Genomic DNA, 20,893 nt, shown 5'->3' with positions numbered 1-20,893 from the left:
TTCCGGCACTGTGCGATTTGTGAATGTGAGCTTTCAAGTTTCTCCAACACGCTATGTCACTCGATCAACTTCCTTTTGTTGATTATACCACGGTTTATTTGAACAAATAGTATGTTTTTCCTTTGCCTCCACTTGGTATTCGCTGAAATTCTTATATTTTCCTCCGTGCTTTTCCCATTGTCTTTTCACAGAAGGCTGCGCTTAAGGGCGTTTTATATTGATTTGCATATTCAAATAGGCGTAATTCTGGGAGGATTTGGGCGTTACATAATCTTGCGTGCACGGCGTTAGTTTTCACGCTGATCGGGATTTATGTAGCGGAAGAACGTGGAAGTTGGAGTACGCACAGATTCCTGCATCTGGATTTTTTTGTGCGTAAGCACATTTCGGCTTTTGTGCTTACGCCATGTTATAGTGCGAGTTCTACGCACGGCGTTATACATGAGGCCCCAGGTGACTGCAGGGCCATCTTAACAACATTATAGTCCCCTGGGCAAAGCAGGGCACTGGGACCCCTACTGCACAATCGCTCAGCAAGTCACATCATACATATAGTAGATTAGCATGGGGCTCTTATGCATGTGGGGCCCCCAGGCAACCGCCCAACATGCCCCTGAGTAAAGATGGTCCTGGGTGAATGAGGTAACAGCTGACAAATACACAAAAAAGTATGATAATAGGAAAACTGTACTTTCACAGAGAACATGTTAACTATTAAAATTTGTTACCAATTTGTATGTCTTTGAAAGGCTTGATAGCATCCTAAAACTTTCACTCTCTCATGTATTCACCAATGAAATGTTACAGTAATCTCCTACAAACATTTCTGCACAGAAATGTATTTCCAACAGTTTCAAGTGTTTTGCTTTTTCAAAGAATATCAATGCTTAATTTTTATAAGATAAACACGTTTATTTTATAAGCAATAGATAGATAGATATTTAAGGATAGACTTCTCTATTGACTTCACACATGATACTATCTCTGAGGTTTGTTTTGAATTTGTTTTCCTAGAAAAATCCCTTTTACGTCAGTGGCAGTTGTTTACGATCATGGGCCTTTGAAAATGTCTGTACTGGCAGCTTTGCTAAGTAGAATTCCAAATGTTGTCTGTGCTTAAGCACAACCCTGGATTATAGCCTAGGCCCTATAGGCACAGTGCCCAGTGCCTGCAAAGGTACAAAGAAATAAATATTTTGAGCATTTAACATTCGAAATATTTCTGTCTGTTCTTTATATAGCTGAAAATTCTTAACAACGAACTATGCACAATCTGCCATTTGATCCAAATGAAAGGCATAGATTGTTCAATGTTACATAGCACATTATCGTCTCAAGATGATTCCACAAACACAGAAGTGATCTCAGTTTATTCCAGTGGTCTGCACATTCCCCAGATGTCAATTCAGTTGAGTACATTGGGATGCGTTACAGTAGAACTGCAGAGTCACAGCATGAATGTATGGGAGAAAATGTACAGAATCTACATGATGCTATTGAGTTAGCTTGGAGCAAAATTTCAAAAGAATGTTTCCAGTTCCTTGCTGATACACTACCTGAAAGAATTCAGGCTGTTCTTCAGGCAAAAATTATTATATAAACAGACTTAATGAAGTAGCCACTGAGTACGGCATATATGGACCCTGTTATGAGCTGTTGCCCTGTCCATGGCTGTTTCCTGTCTTGTGCCTAGGGCTGTTGAGAAAGCTGTAGCACTTGTGACCCTGAATTAGATTAAGCAAGTTTGAGAATGAATTCATAAAAATATACAGCATACATGTGTGTACTTTTTATAAACTGCAAATATGCACATATTGTACTGTAAGGGTGGGCAAACTGATTCAGTGGTTGTTATCTTGACCAGCAGTGCTTTTTGATAAGCAGCTCCATCATTTCAGTCCTCCAGAATATCAGCCCTGACTAGCTTTACTTTTGAGATCACGGGGCTGTATTTATTCTTTTCAGTTATGATTAGATCATTTACTTTCTGAAATTCAGGTAATTGATAATGAGCAGAGGCCAGTATGAATGATAAGTTTTGAAAAGTTCTGAAAGCTTGCATATTGTAATCTTAGCTATCCAGTAAAAGGTGTCATTTTGCTTGACTTCTCACTATATTCCTAATGGCTAACATGGTACAACACCCTAGTACTAAGAGCCTTTTACAAACAAAAGTGATCAGATTCAAACAAAAACTGGCCACGCCATTCCATTCTCAAACACACTTAATATGGTTCAGGGTTATAAGGAACCAGAGCCTTTTCTGGCAGAACATGACAGAGAAACAGGAAACAGGGATTGAGAAGGATGCCAGCCCATCACTGTGTCATTTCATGAATTTACACTCCTGGGGTCAGTTTAGAATCTCCAGTTAACCAAAACTGCATGTTTCAGAAGATAGGATGTCCTAAAGGAAAACCCATGCACACACACAGGGAGAACATGTAAACTCTTTATGGATTTAAAACCCAGCATACTAGATCTGTGAGGTAGCAGCATTAATCAATGTGTCACCATGCTACCTCTGTTTTAAACATGTATAGCACATGTTATAGCATATCTTTATTTAAAAACAGCAGTGTTAGGTCGGGGGGAGCGTGAACACGACTGGGAGAATAAAACTGAATTTAAAAAAAAATGCTAACCTTTACAGGTACCATACATTTACACCGACTGATACAGACTCAAGTCAAATGTATGTTTTTATTGTATAATATTAACAATAAGAGCAGCTCACTACTCAAAATGTTTGTTTTGTGATGCGGCAAGGCTTGGACCCGTGACCTGTTGATTATGAATTAGCAGCTCTTACCACTGTACTACCAAAGCAGTAGTGTCACTGAACTACACTAACCCAATTTCTTTTTCTTTGGTTATAACAGTTGTTTGTTATACTAGTACCTTTTGTGAAAGTGTTTATTTGGTATTTGGACGTCAGTCTTCACACATTATACACTTCATGTCAAAATTTTGTTCTTAGTACTAAAACATGAAAAAAGTTCTCTTTTAGGTATGTGTTCAACATTTCCATCATGCTACACTTACATACTGTAGATCTTTGTAGACATGGAACACTTATGAACACTTATGAAATGCATGTGTTCCAAATACCGATATGTCATTTACACTATACAGCTCCCGGTACCTCACTCCCAGATAAACAAGGCTTAAGCTGGGAGAGCGATTTTTGCCGTTTGTGCGGTGCTGGGAGGATGGGATAGCAGGCTGCTTGCGCTTATCAACACATTTACAAAACAAAAGATTCTGAATGGACAGGTGCGAACGGATTTAAGGTGGACCAGGTTTATGGGTTTTTTCATAGGCTGTGGTAATTCTAGTGTTAAATCTTTTTGTCAGATGTTTCTGTGGTATACTGAAGTATAATTACAAGGATTTCATAAGTTTCAAAGGCTTTTATTGACAATTACATTAAGTTTATGCAAACAATCAATACTTTCAGTGTTGGTCCTTCTTTTTCAAGACCTTTGCAATTCACCCTGGCATGCTGTCAATCAACTTCTGGGCCAATACCTGACTGATGGCATCCCATTCCTGCATAATCAATGCTTGGAGTTTGTCAGAATGTGTGTGTGTTTTTGTTTGTCCATGGACCTTTTGAGGGTTGACCCCAGGTTCTCAATGGGATTAAGGTCTGGGGAGTTTCCTGGCCATGGAGCCAAACTTTCAATGTTTTTTTCCCCTGACCCACTTAGTTATCACTTTTTCCTTATGACCCAGTGTTCCATCATGCTGGTAAAGGCATTTATCATCACCAAACTGTTCTTGGATGGTTGGGAGAAGTTGCCCTTGCAGGATTTTTTGTTACCATTCTTTATTCATGGCTGTGTTCAAAATCATGAGTGAAAAATTCATGGCTGTGTCAAAATTGTGAGTGAGCCCACTCTCCTGGCCGTGAAGTAACTCCACACATGAATGGTCTCGGGATGCTTTACTGTTGGCATGACACAGGACTGATGGCAACGCTCACCTTTTCTTTTCTGGACAATCTTTCTTTCAGATGCCCCAAATAATCGGAAAGGGGATTCATCAGCGAAAATGACATTACCCCAGTCCTCAGCAGTCCAATCCCTGTACCATTTGCAGAATATCAGTCTGTCAATGATGTTTTTCTTGGCTTCTTTGCTGCCCTTCTTGACACCAGGCCATCCTCCAAAAGTCTTCACCTCACTGTGCGAGCAGATGCACTCACATCTGTCTGCTGCCATTCCTGAACAGCATCTGCACTGGTGGTGCCTGCAGCTGAATGAACTTTAGGAGGTGGTCCTGGCACTTGCTGGACTATCTTGAGCACTCTGAAGCCTTCTTCACAACAATTGAATCTCTCTATTCTAAATCAGTCAGCATTACAGAGTGATCTCCAGCCTTGTCCTCATCAACACTCTCCCCTGTGTTAACGAGAGGATCACTGAAAATATGTCAGCAGGTCCTTTGGCGGCAGGGCCGAAATGCAATAGAAATAGAAAACACTCTGGAGTATATGAAAATTGCCATCATAAAGACTGAGGCAGCAAACTTTGTGAAAATGAATATTTGTGTCATTCTCAAAACTTTTGGCCATGATTGTAGCTAACCACTTGACCCAGGCTTGGTTCCCAGCCAAAACAATTTAAAACAAACCAATGACCTCCAAAGAATAAATAAACCTGTGTTTGAAAGGCAAAAAAAAACACAGTAAACAGCAAAGTCAGTTAGGCAATGGCTTAATTCTCAGTTTCTTATCAGCCGATTAGCTGTAAACATTGCATACAGCCTCTGGAGTCTTTCTAGGCTGTTTATTTATTATGCCTATGTCACATTAGATGACTTTTCCAGCGATTCTTAGTCATAGCTTTCATTAACATAATCTTAGGTAGTCGGCGGTGTGCTCCCGTGATGCTAAGCAACTAATCTGACATACCTAACAATTGAGCTAAACCAGTCTGTGAGTGGCTAGGATAGAATTAAACAGGTTTGATTATTCTTTGGTCACAGGGTGGGCTGTTTGTGTGCAAGGGCTGGAAGCAACTGAGTATTCAGACGGCACTACAGTAGAATGCAGCAATGAGGAGGATGAATGCACCACATCTATTAACCCTTCATGCTGGTACAGCACTGGCTCCATCAGGCACGAGGGCTGTGAACCTGACAAACAGAAGAGTAGCTTGTCTGTCTGATGTCTCGTATTTTACATACCATAACAGAATGGAAAAAAGTAATAAAGGGCAGAGATTGCATCTGAACCCACTGCAGCTGTTGACACTTTGTAAACTTTGTAAAGCAGCTATATCAGGCCACGCACTATTGGCTGCCAGAAAAAAACATGGTGCTGGAACATCAAAACATCAAGCTGTGATTTTCAGTCATGTAATTTGACATGGTGCAGCAACGAAATTGGTGACTGCGATCGACAAATGTGAGATGGTTCAAGGCAAAAAGCCTTGTGATATATCATTGCCGTTACAGTTTTGGACTGTGACTTTCAGGAGAAATGTGATGTCAGAGACCAAGTTTTTAATCTTTGGCTGCTTTCTTGTTTTAACAAAAGTACACAATCCAACAAAAACTGCCTTTTTTGTCTTTTGAATGGTTACTTATCATCTATCTGTTTTTTTTAATTCACCTTTTTCAGTTTATGGTTGCAGAAGCAAGCAGCAATGAGACAAAATGCAAGAACCATCTCTAGACAGAGCACCAGTCCATCACAGGACACATTCATGCAGACACCCACACTGGACCAGTTTAGAATTCCAGTTAACTTAACATGTATGAGGATAGAAACTGGACTACCTGGAGGAAAACCCACAGAAAGAACATACAAACTGAGTGACTAGGTCAAGATTCCACTATCGAGAATGGCTTTTAGCAGTATGTAAATGCTCAGTCCTCACAATTATACAAATTTCTACCTATACAGCTCAGTCAGTCAAGGCTGAAAAAGATTGGAATGGATGGAGACAACATTAAAATGAACAAAGCGGTCTGAAGGGTGAGATCACCAATGGCAGATCATGTTCTGTACCCTATGAAACATGGAGATACAGTGGTGTGAAAATCTATTTGCCCCCTTCCTGATTTCTTATTCTTTTGCATGTTTGTCACACAAAATGTTTCTGATCATCAAACACATTTAACCATTAGTCAAATATAACACAAGTAAACACAAAATGCAGTTTTTAAATGATGGTTTTTATTATTTAGGGAGAAAAAATCCAAACCTACATGGCCCTGTGTGAAAAAGTAATTGCCCCCTGAACCTAATAACTGGTTGGGCCACCCTTAGCAGCAATAACTGCAATCAAGCGTTTGCGATAACTTGCAATGAGTCTTTTACAGCGCTCTGGAGGAATTTTGGCCCACTCATCTTTGCAGAATTGTTGTAATTCAGCTTTATTTGAGGGTTTTCTAGCATGAACCGCCTTTTAAAGGTCATGCCATAGCATCTCAATTGGATTCAGGTCAGGACTTTGACTAGGCCACTCCAAAGTCTTCATTTTGTTTTTCTTCAGCCATTCAGAGGTGGATTTGTTGGTGTGTTTTGGGTCATTGTCCTGTTGCAGCACCCAAGATCGCTTCAGCTTGAGTTGATGAACAGTTGCCGGACATTCTCCTTCAGGATTTTTTGGTAGACAGTAGAATTCATGGTTCCATCTATCACAGCAAGCCTTCCAGGTCCTGAAGCAGAAAAAACAACCCCAGACCATCACACTACCACCACCATATTTTACTGTTGGTATGATGTTGTTTTTCTGAAATGCTGTGTTCCTTTTACGACAGATGTAACGGACATTTGCCTTCCAAAAGTTCAACTTTTGTCTCATCAGTCCACAAGGTATTTTCCCAAAAGTCTTGGCAATCATTGAGATGTTTCTTAGCAAAATTGAGACGAGCCCTAATGTTCTTTTGCTTAACAGTGGTTTGCGTCTTGGAAATCTGCCATGCAGGCCGTTTTGCCCAGTCTCTTTCTTATGGTGGAGTCGTGAACACTGACCTTAATTGAGGCAAGTGAGGCCTGCAGTTCTTTAGACGTTATCCTGGGGTCTTTTGTGACCTCTCGGATGAGTCATCTCTGCGCTCTTGGGATAATTTTGGTTGGCCAGCCACTCCTGGGAAGGTTCACCACTGTTCCATGTTTTTGCCATTTGTAGATAATGGCTCTCACTGTGGTTCGCTGGAGTCCCAAAGCTTTAGAAATGGCTTTATAACCTTTACCAGACTGATAGATCTCAATTACTTCTGTTCTCATTTGTTCCTGAATTTCTTTGGATCTTGGCATGATGTCTAGCTTTTGAGGTGCTTTTGGTCTTCTTCTCTGTGTCAGGCAGCTCATATTTAAGTGATTTCTTGATTGAAACAGGTGTGGCAGTAATCAGGCCTGGGGGTGGCTACGGAAATTGAACTCAGGTGTGATACACCACAGTTAGGTTATTTTTAACAAGGGGGCAATTACTTTTTCACACAGGGCCATGTAGGTTTGGATTTTTTTTCTCCCAAAATAATAAAAACCATCTTTTAAAAACTGAATTTTGTGTTTACTTGTGTTATATTTGACTAATGGTTAAATGTGTTTGATGATCAGAAACATTTTGTGTGACAAACATGCAAAAGAATAAGAAATCAGGAAGGGGCAAATAGTTTTTCACACCACTGTAGTTGTGTTTGCACTAAGAGTACACATAGGTAAGGGCCCGGAGATGGGCACATGTTGCTGACGTTGTGTTCCTTTTGAGTGATTAATCACAAGCTGACCTGCTGTCTGTGTAATATAGAGATGCAGAGCAGAGGAGAGGATAGCATGAGTGTGTTTAGTGAATTGGAAATTACTAAGCACAAGATCTGAGAATTGCTTTTGGCTCACATGTAAAGGAAATGTACAGAAAACAAAAAGTAAAGACACAAGTATTACAACTCCCATGTACCTGAGGAAATTTTCAAAGCTGGTAATCGATAAATGGCAAACCTATCCTATAAACTGAAAGAAATGTCTGCTTTGCCCGAAGATTGCAAATCTTCACGCTCCTCCGCTCCTTCTTTCGTTTACTTTTTTTTTCTTGTTTTTTGAACTTTACTGAGAAGTCGGTGGAAAACTTGCTGACTGTTCTTATACCTCTGCAGCTCAACTTGGCATAAGAGTAGATAAAGCCTGGAGTGAGAATCACTGGGTTTCCTTCAGTACTTACTGCTTTCCTTGCACCATCACCTTGCCATTATCCTTTTTAATGTATATATTTTTTCCTCTTTTCCTTCTTACAGGAGCTGCACCTGAGGTGTCATGGATCACATCGGATCCTTCCCCACCCAAGCTTGGCCAAGAGTGCACGTTAAACTGTCGGGTGACTGACTTTCTGCCTGAAACTATAACTGTCACATGGTTTAAGAATGGCCAGCCAGCACTCAGTGGGGTTTACAGCTCCCTGCCTGTTCTTAACATTGATGGGCGTTATTCACTCTGGACTTTCTACAAATTCACACCTACAGTCAAAGACTCGGGCAGCATTTTTAAATGTGTAGTAGAGCATTGTGCTTTAAAGGGAGTTGAAGAAAGATCATTTAAACTGGAGATGAATGATACAGTATAAATGTTTGCATTAGATGTATTTACTCTTAAATGTGTTTACATATTTTTTTTTTATTTATTCAAAGCAAGCTGCTTATTTTATGGGAAGATTACCGTTTTTTTCTGTGCTTCTACATTTGAGGCACAATAGACTTTTGAAGACTCTTAGAGTGAATCGCCTTATGGAATGGAGAAAAAGGAGTTACATTTCTGGAGTCTTTAAAGCCAGGAGATGGGCTTGGTTTGGTGTCTGATAAGTAATGATGGTTCCAAGTATGGCAAATCTGAAGTTCTGCCCTCTAAATTGGAATTGTAAGCTCGGGAAGCTGCGGTGGGTTGGTGCCCTGCCCGAGGTTTGTTTCCTGCCTTACACCCTGTGTTGGCTGGGATTCGATCCAGCAGAAGCAACAAACACCCTCAAACACTCTGTCTCTGGAGCTTCGTCCTACTCCAGCACCTGACTCTCGCTCCTCAACTTTTTGAAAGCAGCCCCTTTTATAATCACCCGGACGTGCTCTAGGTGCTCACTGACGTTATTCCGGCGGCACTTCCTGGTGTGGCGGAAGTGTAGATCTCCCAGGTTTACGAGGCTTGGGGTGCCCCCTTGCAGTAGCCATTTGCGCCTCCCTGCTCCTTCCCCGTGGTCCCCTCACAATCCAGGGTGGTTGCCCTCTCATGGCCCGGGGGACTTATAGATTGCCTTCGGGTCCTTCCAGGTGTCCCGGCTGGGTCTGGCCCTAAGCCTGCTGCCACACTGTATAGTTACAGAGTGTTATTACCTTGTACTTCCTGTGTGATATACAGTGTAAAGCTATCATTAAATTCTCAATTGAAATTGTTATTCCACATTATTCATTAGTACATATGTAAATAAATTGTGGAATAACAATTACAACTGAGTACTTAATGATAGCTTTACACTGTATATCTCACAGGAAGTACAAGGTAATAACACATAGTAAATCTGTCACTGTACAGGTAATTACATGAGAAGTACAGGGATGCCTAATCGAAAGCAATACCACAAAACCTTTGCTGCTTTCAAGTAGATGGCTTGGTTTTAATAGGCCTTTTCTTTTAGCTTTGGACCCCAGTACACTACAGCCCTATTATAAACTACAAGAACAGAGAAAGTATTTTTAAATCTATAAAAAAGAAAACTTCACTTTAGAACACATTTTTTCAAGTTGCAAAATAATATATACCATAATTCTGGAAAAAAAAAAACTTGTCTTGAAAAATATTGAATTTGTCCTTCAATAAATTTTCAGTTCATTCATTCATTTGATAAAGTTACTTTTTTTTAGTAATAATCAATTTGAAATCTAAAGGAACAGTTTAAAGAAATACGCAGAAGTTTCAAGGTACGTTTGACTAGTAATTGTACACCTGATCGTGGCACCGGAGAGTGACGTGAGGTGCTAGTCAGATTTTTTCTGTCCTCTATGTAGGTGACAATAAAACTGACCTGGTAGTGTAGCTCAGATCATAGCTGGCCGCTGAAAGGAGATCCCTGAGATTTATACTCCAGCACCTTAACCTCAAGGCTGCATTGGCTAAGGTTTCTTATGGAACCCCTCTCTTGCATGAACATTTTATAGATAGATAATTGTATGAGCCATTTCCTAGTTAGATCCATCCATCCATCCATTATCCAACCCGCTATATCCTAACTACAGGGTCACAGGGGTCTGCTGGAGCCAATCCCAGCCAATACAGGGTGCAAGGCAGGAATAAATCCCAGGGCAGGGCGCCAGCCCACCGCAGGGCATACGCACACACTCACACCCACACACCAAGCACACACTAGAGACAATTTAGGATCGCCAATGCACCTAACCTGCATGTCTTTGGACTGCAGTTTTTCTGGAGGAAACCAGAGCACCTGGAGGAAACCCACGCAGACACGGGGAGAACATGCAATAGGACCGCCGCCAGAAATATTTGGGCCCCAGACAACTGGGTACATTTGGACCCCTCTGCCTTCCCCCGGGTCCCCAAATTAACAAAAAAATCAAGCGTGAAGGGCCTCCTTCCGTTAGGGCTCCGGACCAGAGTCCCATTTGTCCCCTCCGGTGGTGGGACTGCATGCAAATGCCACACAGGAAGGACCCGGGAAGTGAACCCAGGTCTCCTAACTGTGAGGCAGCAGCGCTACCCACTGCGACACTGTGCCGCCCTCCTAGTTACATAAAAATCATAAATCTTTTACTAAATGATACTACATAATCTATGGGAGGTTCCTAAAACCCCCATCAGTTGAATAGAATTGGTATATTCTAGCCATTTCTAACAGCTCTGACTAAACATTATTCTCAGTTAGTCATCAGCCTTGCCATGTGTAAGGTGTTGAGGGCACATGGTTTTAAACTGTGCCGTTCGTGCCTTACAAGCTTTTTGAGCCTTGCGTACCTTGTGTACGTGTTTTGTGTGTCAAGTAATATGTAAGGCAAAGTACTTAACTGAAAGTGCTGCGCAGTATGTTTAAAGCGTACAGAAGAAGAAGTTAAGAATCTTTAAATATAGAAATAACTAAAGTTTTACAAGAAAAGCTAAGTTTAGAGAAGATACATTTTTTATTTGTTTTGCATTTTATTCTATGTGTGTAACAACTTTTTCTTTATTCTTTTGTGTGGATTATTTGCTTTGAATTTTCACTAAATAATTTAAAATGAACTTTTGGACTGAGAGATTTCTTTCGGCACACGTTTTACCCGGGCTTGAACTCACCTTACACTCCGGCAGCTACAATTATGGTTCACACTGACATTTCTCGATGACATATCGATCGTTCAAATATATTTCATTTGTTTATGCGCATTTTGAAGAGCTTGTCTTTTAGATTAATATTTACATTATTCTTTTTAGAGATTGGCTTGTTATTGATCAGCTGTAGATTTAATTGATGTAAAAAGAGGGATTATACAGCAAAGTTTTAATACTAATATGGTTCATTGATGAAGAAAGTTGTAGCGGGGCTACATAGTAGTAATAGTGTTTGTGTTCGTACCACGTGCGTCTTGTTTCCATCGTCCCGTTTACTGTTTGTGTATGTCAGTGAATGCCGTCCCCCTGATGGAAGGAGATCGCAGCCCCAAACCTGGAAAACACCGGTTTTCAATTAATCAATTACATTCGTCACAGGACTATAAAACAATCAAGAGAAGAGGAAGAGGGGAGAGAGAAGGAGATTTTTCGATATACGACCATGAACCACCTGTACCTGTTGTATTTCACATCGCACATTTCCATCCAGTTTGTTTTTCATTCCGCCGGACTCACTCCAACACCCTCATCATCGAGAGCCCCCGGGGTCGGATCATTTTCCACCACCGCCGAGGATACACGGTGAGGCTGTTCCATTTTTCCGGGAATTACAAACACTTCATATACTGGTTAACCAGTCATCTGCATTTCAGGACAATTGTTACTCAGACTCAAGTTCACGACCGTTCATTTCCGTATTTCATTCATTCTTTTTTGGTATTTGTGTTGTTTGTTATATGTTACAAGGGCAAGGGAGGGGTAGTTATATTCATCTAAGGATCTGTCACGGTGTTGCTTTGGTGGAGGGATATTTATAATTTGTTTAGCTTGTCTGTTTCATTTAAAATAATTTATCAGTTTAAGTTTACATATCTGCTTTTCTTTTGTGTTTTTTTACACCGTCGATTGTGGGGGAAAGGTTTAATTTGTTAAAGGTACGGCTTGATTAAGATTTAACCTCAGCAATTAATCCAGGCCACAGGTCTTGGAGGTGTAGCTGCCGGCCGGGTAAGGGGCGGCCGTTACAAAGTTATATTTAAAGTGCCTGCAGCAGCTCAGTGTCAGTGGCTCCTGTTAAACTGTACATCAACCTCGGCGTTTGAGTAGCAGCATTTTTTTATTTTTTTACAGTGACTTTTCTTTTGATGGATGTTGATCTGTACAGCAAGATAGAACTATGCTACCTTTTGATTATAAATCAGAAACGTGTAGTGGTAATTTGAATTCCTAAAAGAAAGGTAGCATGGTGGCACAGTGGTTAGTACTGCATCTCATAGATCCCATCATCCTGCCTGTGTGGAGTTTCATTTCTTTGTGGAATTCCCTCTTTTTTTTCTTCCCCATCCCCATTGATGTGTAGCTGGGTTAGTTTGTAATGAATAGCCCTTAAGATGGACTGCTGCTTCATCCAGGGCTGATTGCTGCCTCACATTCTGCTTTGCCAAATTGGATGAAGTTTGAGAATGTTAAGTTTATGAAATTAGTGGGTGCTAAGTAAGAGTGTAAAAATTTTATCCTGGGCTGACTCCAAGCAGCTACAACTTTTGACTGACAGCAACCTTTTATTTAATCATTTAAGTTGTGCTTCCCAGCACGCTTACTGAATGAAATTACCTGTTTTTCTACTGTGTCTTCCAAATGTATTGAAGTCTAAATTACTGTTGTCGCTGTCTAGTGAAGCGGTAGAGATTTCAAATGAAAAGTTGAGTGAGGCAAAAAGTACAAAATGCCACCTTCATATTTAGGCATTGCTGCACATATACTGTATGCTTTTGATGTTGTAGAATAACAGCACAAATCCTTGTAGGTTTCATTCCCGTCTTTGTGGTAAGTGCAAGTAAAATTATTGTTTGGTTTCAGCTTCTTTGTGTGCTCCGAGTGTGCCAGGCCAGTCACCCATTGATATCATGTCACTATTAGACCATCCACTTTCAGTCTCCTCTGACCAGCGTCTTGGTTGTTTGATTCATTGTCTTGTTGTGTGACAATGTTGCTGCAGGAGCAGAAAAGCTTTATCTGGACACGTCAAGTCGTTCACTCTACTACTTCAATAATTTGTTACATCAACATTAAAGATGCTTTAGCCAGATTAAAGGTGGTTCAGCATGCCCAAGTCATGACACCACCTCCATCTTGATGAAATGGTGAACTCCCAATATAAAATGTCTTGTGCATCAGGCTGCTCCTTGCCTGTCCCAGAGTCTGTCATAACTCCTCCATACGGTTGACCTCTTATTTTTGGCATACCAGTGAAGAATGCCTTTACGTTTTGTCTCTATCTTTGTGAAGACTTTTTTGATATGACCTGATCAATGTAGACAGTCACAGATTGTTAGGATGTTTCTCAGCTTCTTCCAAACAAATGGAGAGAAGGTGTGTAAGCATATTCTGCTGGCTCCTCTACATTTTTAGCAGAATCTAATCCCGCGTTTCTATTCTTGCTGCTGAGATTTAATTCCTGCTGTGTGATCTTGAAAATGTTACTCTTGAAGTCTTCCACAAACATTAGACTTTAATGCCATTACTCTAGCACTGTATGGTTTATGGCTGATTTCAGCAAGATCAGAGACAGCTCTGATAAAGTTTTCATCATCCACTTCAGTTTCCTTTGTTGACCCAGTCTTTGGTATCAGAGCTTTATTTGTTTTCAAGATGTTCCAAATTGTTCATTATAAACTGCTCAAAAACATTAAAGGAACACTTTGAAAACACATCACATCTCAATGGGCTATCTCTACTGATATGGACTGGGTAATTTGTTAGGAACAAAAGGATGCCACAACATTTGATGGAAATGAAAATTATCAACCTACATAGGACTGAATTCAAAGACACCCTGAAAATCAAAGTGAAAAAATGATGCAGCAGGCAGGCAGGCTAATCCACTTTGACGAAATTTCATTGCAGCAAATCCAAATCATACTCAGTAGTTTGTTCGGCCCCCACTTGCTTGTATGCATGCCTGACAAAGTCGGGTTGGGGGCATTCTCCTAATGAGACGAACAACAATGCTACATGTCTTTTAAATTGCATGGACAGAGAGTGTTAAAAAATATAAAAAAGCCTTCTTTAAAGCTCGGTCAGAATACTATTATACAATAATAGATAGCAATAATAAAAATCCTCTGGCACTGTTTAGAACAGTGGCTTAATCAACAAATGGAAATTCAGATCTACAGTGAAAAATACCAACAGATATTAGCAGTACAGACTTTATGAACTTCTTCAATGAGAAAATTAAAAATATAAGATTCCAGATCTCTGCATCACTGTACAAACCAAATACTAGCTTAGCAGACCCTGTCTCACATTGCGTTCAGCACTTTAGTAATTTTAATCCTGTAACTGAGCAGGAAGTCTTAATTTTAATTTCTAAATGAAGCCCACTACTTGCTCTCTAGATCCAGTGCCAACAAAACTAGTAAAAAATGCAATGGATGTTCTTGCAGCGCCTATTCTAACCATTATCAATAGTTCATTACTGCTTGGCACCGTACCTGATGCACTAAACGTGTCAGTCATTAAACCTTTACTTAAAAAGTCAGACCTAGACCCACACATACTAAATATTTATAGGCCTATTTCAAATTTACCCTTTCTCTCTAAAATACTAGAAAAAGTAGTCGCCAGTCAGCTTCAGTCACACCTTACGCATTACAATTTATTTGAGAAATTCCAGTCTGGTTTTCGCACTGGTCATAGTACAGAAACAGGACTAACACGGGTTGTAAATGACATTCTGATATCCTCTGATGAAGGAAACTCCACTGTAATTATGTTAGACTTAAGTGAAGCATTTGACACCATTGACCATTCGATTTTACTGCACAGGCTAGAAAACAATGTTGGGCTTACAGGCCCCGTGCTCGCTTGGTTCAGTTCTTATTTATCAAATCGATTCCAATATGTACAGAAATGTGCTGACAGGACTCCATCATTATACACAGAAGTGAGATATGGTGTCCCGCAGGGCTCAGTACTGGGACCTTTACTGTTTTCACTTTACCTTCTTCCACTGGGATCTCTCATTAGGAATTTTCACAATTTTCACTCGTATGCAGATAACATCCAGTTATATCTTTCATTTAAATCAAATTAAGTTTCTCCGATGTTCTTTAATTAGTTGTGTCAGTGAATTAAAGGACTGGATGGATGAGAACTACTTGTTTTTAAACACAGATAAAACAGAGATGTTAATTGTTCAAGGGAATGGCGCTGATCACAACAATATTTTTTCATCATTTAGCTCAGTTGGAATCCCAAATAATAAATTTTACCGAATCAGCCCGCAATCTAGGAGTTATCTTTGACTCTAGCATGTCATTTAAAGCGCATATTACAAAGTTGTCCAAATCATGTTTCTTCCATCTTAAAAATGTTGGGAAATTAAGGAGCTTTCTAAATAAACAGAATTCTGAGAAATTAATTCATGCATTTATTTCTAGTAGGACTGACTACTGCAATGCGGTGTTCACTGGATGTTCAAACTGTTCTTTATACAGCCTCCAGTTAATCCAAAATGCTGCTGCAAGGATTATTACAAGAACAATATTACATCTTGCTTGAAGAAGAGGCCTGAGTTGCCTTCGAAAGCTTGCAAATTGAAAATACGAATACATAACTCCAGTTCTTAAATCCGGCTTACTTGTCTGAACTTATCATGACTTACAAGAGATGCCCCTTCGGTCTCAGCTTTTAAATCCCGGCTGAAGACTCACTACTTCAGTTTAGCATATCCTGACTAGAGCTGCTGATTAACTGTACAGACAGCATGTCTGTTGTTAGTCATTAGCACTAAAACATAAGTAACATGATAGTTAGAATTGGATACTAACCCTCACCTATTCTGTTTCTCTTCTCTGTACTCAAAGGTGCCACGGCCCACCTGCCAAGTTGTTTTGCCTGCCTAAATTAAAGTCATCCCTGATGGAGGATCGCAGGAATCATGAGAAAGAGGGGTCCTTTCATTGGATTAGCGCTATTTCAGCTGGGGAATGGCCGAATGGGGGAGGCAGCTTGATGGATGAAGTCTCTGTGACACTAAACAAATCCAAATCATACAACCCCAATTCCAATGAAGTTGGGACGTTGTGTAAAACGTAAATAAAAACAGAATACAATGATTTGCAAATCCTTTTCAACCTATATTCAACTGAATACACTATGAAGACAAGATATCCAATGTTCAAACTGATAAACTTTATTGTTGTTTTGCAAATCATCACTCATTTTGAATTTGATACCTGCAGCACATTCCAAAAAAGCTGGGACAGGGGCAGCAAAAGACTGGGAAAGTTGAGGAATGTTCAAAAAATACCTGTCTTCAACATTCCACAGGTAAACAGGTTAATTGGAAGCAGGTGCTTGTCATGATTAGGTATAAAAGGAGCATCCCCAAAAGGCTCAGTCGTTCGCAAGCAAGGATGGGGCGAGGTTCACCACTTTGTGAACAACCGCGTGGACAAATAGTCCAGTAGTTTAAGAACAACGTTTCTCAACGTACAGTTGCAAGGAATCTAGGGATTTCATCATCTTCTGTCCATAATATCATCAAAAGATTCAGAGAAAATGGAGAAATCTCTGCACGTAAGCAGTAAGGCTGAATACCAACACTGGATGCCCATAACCTTCGATCCTTAAGGCAGCACTGCATTAAAAACCGACTTCATTCTGTAAAGGATATTACCATGTGGGCTCAGGAATACTTCAGAAAACCATTGTCAGTTAACACAGTTTGTCGCTACATCTACAAGTGCAAGTTAAAACTCTACCATGCAAAGCGAAAGCCATATATCAACAACACCCAGAAATGCCGCCGTTCATCTGGGATGGACTGACGCAAAGTGGAAAAGTGTGCTGTGGTCTGACAAGTCCACATTTCAAATTGTTTTTGGAAATCATGGACGTCATGTCCTCCGGGCCAAAAAGGAAAAGGACCATCCGGATTGTTATCAGCACAAAGTTCAAAAGCCAGCATCTGTGATGGTATGGGGGTGTGTTAGTGCCCATGGCATGGGTAACTTGCACATCTGTGAAGGCACCATTAATGCTGAAAGGTAATACAGTTTTTGGAGCAACATATGCTGCCATCCAAGCAACGTCTTTTTCAGGGACGTCCCTGCTTATTTCAGCAGGACAATGAGAAGCCACATTCTGCATGCGTTACAACAGCGTGGCTTCGTAGTAAAAGAGTGCGGGTACTAGACTGGCCTGCCTGCAATCCAGACCTGTCTCCCACTGAAAATGTGTGGCGCATTATGAAGTGCAAAATACGACAACGGAGACCCCGTACTGTTGAGCAACTAAAGTTGTACATCAAGCAAGAATGGGAAAGAATTCCACCTACACAGCTTCAACAATTAATGCCTTTAGTTCCCAAACGCTTATTGAGTGTTAAAAGGAAAGGTGATATAACACAGTGGTAAACATGCCCCTGTCCCAGCTTTTTGGAACGTGTTAGAGGCATCAAATTCAAAATGAGTGAAGATTTGCAAAACAACAATAAAGTTTATCAGTTTGAACATTGGATATCTTGTCTTCGTAGTGTATTCAATTGAATATAGGTTGAAAAGGATTTGCAAATCATTGTATTCTGTTTTTATTTACATTTTACACAACGTCCCAACTTCATTGGAATCGGGGTGATAATTATGTGATATCATCCACTGTTAAAGTCTGCTCTGTACTTCTAAAATTTTTATTTTTATACTGTATTGAGGATTTGTTCTGTTTTGTGTATTGTATTGTATTGTATTGATGCCCTTCTTTTTGACACCCACTGCATGCCCAAACTACCTGGAAAGGGGTCTCTCTTTGAACTGCCTTTCCTGAGGTTTCTTCCATTTTTTCCCTACAAGGGATTTTTTGGGAGTTTTTTTCTTGTTTTCTTAAAGAGTCAAGGCTGGGGGGCTGTCAAGAGGCAGGGCCTGTTAAAACCCATTGCAGCACTTCTTGTGTGATTTTGCGCTATACAAAAATAAATTGTATTGTATTGTATGATGTCCCAGAGGTGTTGTATTCGATTTAGTTCAGGCAAGTGAGCATGGGGGCCAGTCAATGGTATCAATTCCTTCATCCTCCAGGAACTGCCTGTATTGTCTTGCCACATGAGGCCGGGCATTGTCGAGCACCAGGAGACACCCAGTACCCACAGCACCATCACAGGGTCTGACAATGGGTCCAAGGATTTCATCCCGATACCTAATGGCAGTCAAGATGCTGTTGTCTAGCCTGCAGAGGTCTGTGCGTCCCTCCATGGATATGCCTCCCAAGACCATCACTGACCCACCACCAAACTGGTCATGCTGAACGATGTTACAGGCAGCATAACGTTCTCCATGGCTTCTCCAGACCCTTTCACGTCTGTCACATCTGCTCAGGATGAACCTGCTCTCATCTGTGAAAAGCACAGGATGCCAGTGGTAGACCTGTCAATTCTGGTATTCTATGGCAAATGCCAATCGACCTCCATGGTGCCGGGCATTGAGCACAGGGCCCACTAGAGCAAGTCTGGCCCTCAGGCCACCCTCCTGAAGTCTGTTTATGATTGTTTGGTCAGAGACATTCACACTAGTGGCCTGCTGGAGGTCATTTTGTAGGGCTCTGACAGTGCTCAGCAATACAACATACCATATATACTTGTGGATATGTTCTCCCATGGATAAGTAAGGGCTTGGTTTTACAGTATAATTTCTGGCATTTTATAATGTTGGTCATATAAGTCGATTGCGGAAAACTCATGCTATTGGTCTAAGAGATTATGATATGCTAAGTCCCACCTGAGAGAGTAACCTTGGAGCACATAACCTTTTTTTCTATTTATTGTGCCTACGTGACCACACAACAACAACAACAACAACAACAACATTTATTTATATAGCACATTTTCATACAAAAAATGTAGCTCAAAGTACTTTACATAATGAAGAATAGAAAAATAAAAGACACAGTAAGAAAATAAAATAAGTCAACATTAATTAACATAGAATAAGAGTAAGGTCCAATGGCCAGGGAGAACAGAAAAAACAAAAAAAACTCCAGACGGCTGGAGAAAAAAATAAATTCTTCAGGGATTCCAGGCCATGAGACCGCCCAGTCCCCTCTGGGCATTCTACCTCACATAAACGAAACAGTCCTCTTTGTATTTTGGGTTCTCAAGGAAGGACTTGATGATGACACCTAATACAGTACACGGTTATACCTAAACTATTCCGAAGCAACGTCTACACTGATTTGTGTTTTTTTGTATCTCACACCTTGATACACGTTTATCATAAAAGCATCCTTTATCAACGATACTTGATCACAAGAAAATATGAAACTGGCTTTAAATTAAAAGTCATTGATATGACAAAAGAAATGGGCAACTTTGCTGCTGCAACAAAATTCAATGTGTCTGAGAAACTGATTTGAGATTGGAGGATGGAAGAAGATGTAAAAAAATATATATATATATATATATATATAGTGGACTCTGGCCGGCCATTCATCCTGGCCAATACCCCCAGGCAGCCAGAGGGAGCCATGCATGTGACATGTAGATGCCTTGAATTCCAGCAGGGCATCATGAACAGTGGAGTTTTCCTGTACAGCCCTGCTGGATAATGTCGGGGCCGCTGCAGGGAGGCCCAGAGACTTCCATTTTACCTATAACCCGGAAGTACGTTTTAGTCACAGCGACAGAGGAAATTATGTACTTCTAAGATGAAAAAGAAGAGTTGTGATCTGACCTGGAAGTGCTAGGAAGTCACATGGACTGAGGGTTCAGAAGCACTTCCGGGTCAAGGACTATAAAAAGGACTGTGGGAGATCCCAGGGTTGAGCTGAGTCGGGTGGCAGAGGGACAACACGGCTGGGAGAGGAGGATTTATGTATTTGATTATTGATTTGTTTATTATTATATGAGTATTGTGGAGTGGAGAGTGCTTTGTGTATGTTATTGTCCAAATAAAAATAATTATTGCACTTTTATCAGGTGTCTGGCGTCTGATCTGAGGGTTCAAGGGGATGACAGCTCCCCCTCTCTGTCAATATATATATGTATATATATATATATATATATATATATATATATATATATATATATATTTTTTTTTTTTTTTTCTTTGAGTTAGCATTGAAATTTTGTCTTCCATGGCATGTTGCCTGGTGTTCATATGGGCCTCCTGACTCCTAAGGCTGACTCTTACACTTTTATATATTCACAACTTTGTTAGGTGTGGTCAGTCAATACAAGAAGAAATGGCCAGCACCTACTTATTTCTATGCATAAATTCACCAAAAAACAGGAACAGAACACAAAAGGTGGTATTACTCTAAAGTGCTAAAGCAGATTGAGAGAGATGGTAGCACAGTGCTGCCTAATTAGTTTAATTAATCCTGTGCCCGATGGTTGTCTGTGTGGAGTTTTCAGGATTTACATAGACTTTTCTTGTACATTTCCAAAGACATTGGTGACTTTGGAGTGGCCTTGTGTATTTATGAGTGTATGTGTGTGTGTGTATATGGGACCAGTGAGGGACTGGTGTCCTGTTCAGGACTGGTTACTTCCTTGTCCTCAGTACAGATTTCATA

At 40.4% G+C, this 20,893-nt stretch overlaps 1 protein-coding gene across 1 annotated transcript in view; it reads left to right on the top strand.

Annotated features, from left to right (window-relative positions):
* The window catches only part of LOC120515071, a 52,367-nt gene extending 43,016 nt beyond the window's left edge, over positions 1 to 9,351 (top strand). Inside the window, exon 7 of the mRNA XM_039735793.1 lies at positions 8,251 to 9,351. Coding sequence (XP_039591727.1) covers positions 8,251 to 8,576 — 326 coding nt within the window. The 3' untranslated portion in view covers positions 8,577 to 9,351. The remainder of the gene's footprint in view (positions 1 to 8,250) is intronic.
* Positions 9,352 to 20,893: the final 11,542 nt, after the last annotated feature.

This window comes from Polypterus senegalus, chromosome 14 (genome assembly GCF_016835505.1).
Source record: "Polypterus senegalus isolate Bchr_013 chromosome 14, ASM1683550v1, whole genome shotgun sequence".
Taxonomy (NCBI): Eukaryota; Metazoa; Chordata; class Cladistia; order Polypteriformes; family Polypteridae; genus Polypterus; species Polypterus senegalus.
This window is presented reverse-complemented; position numbering and strand designations above follow the sequence as displayed.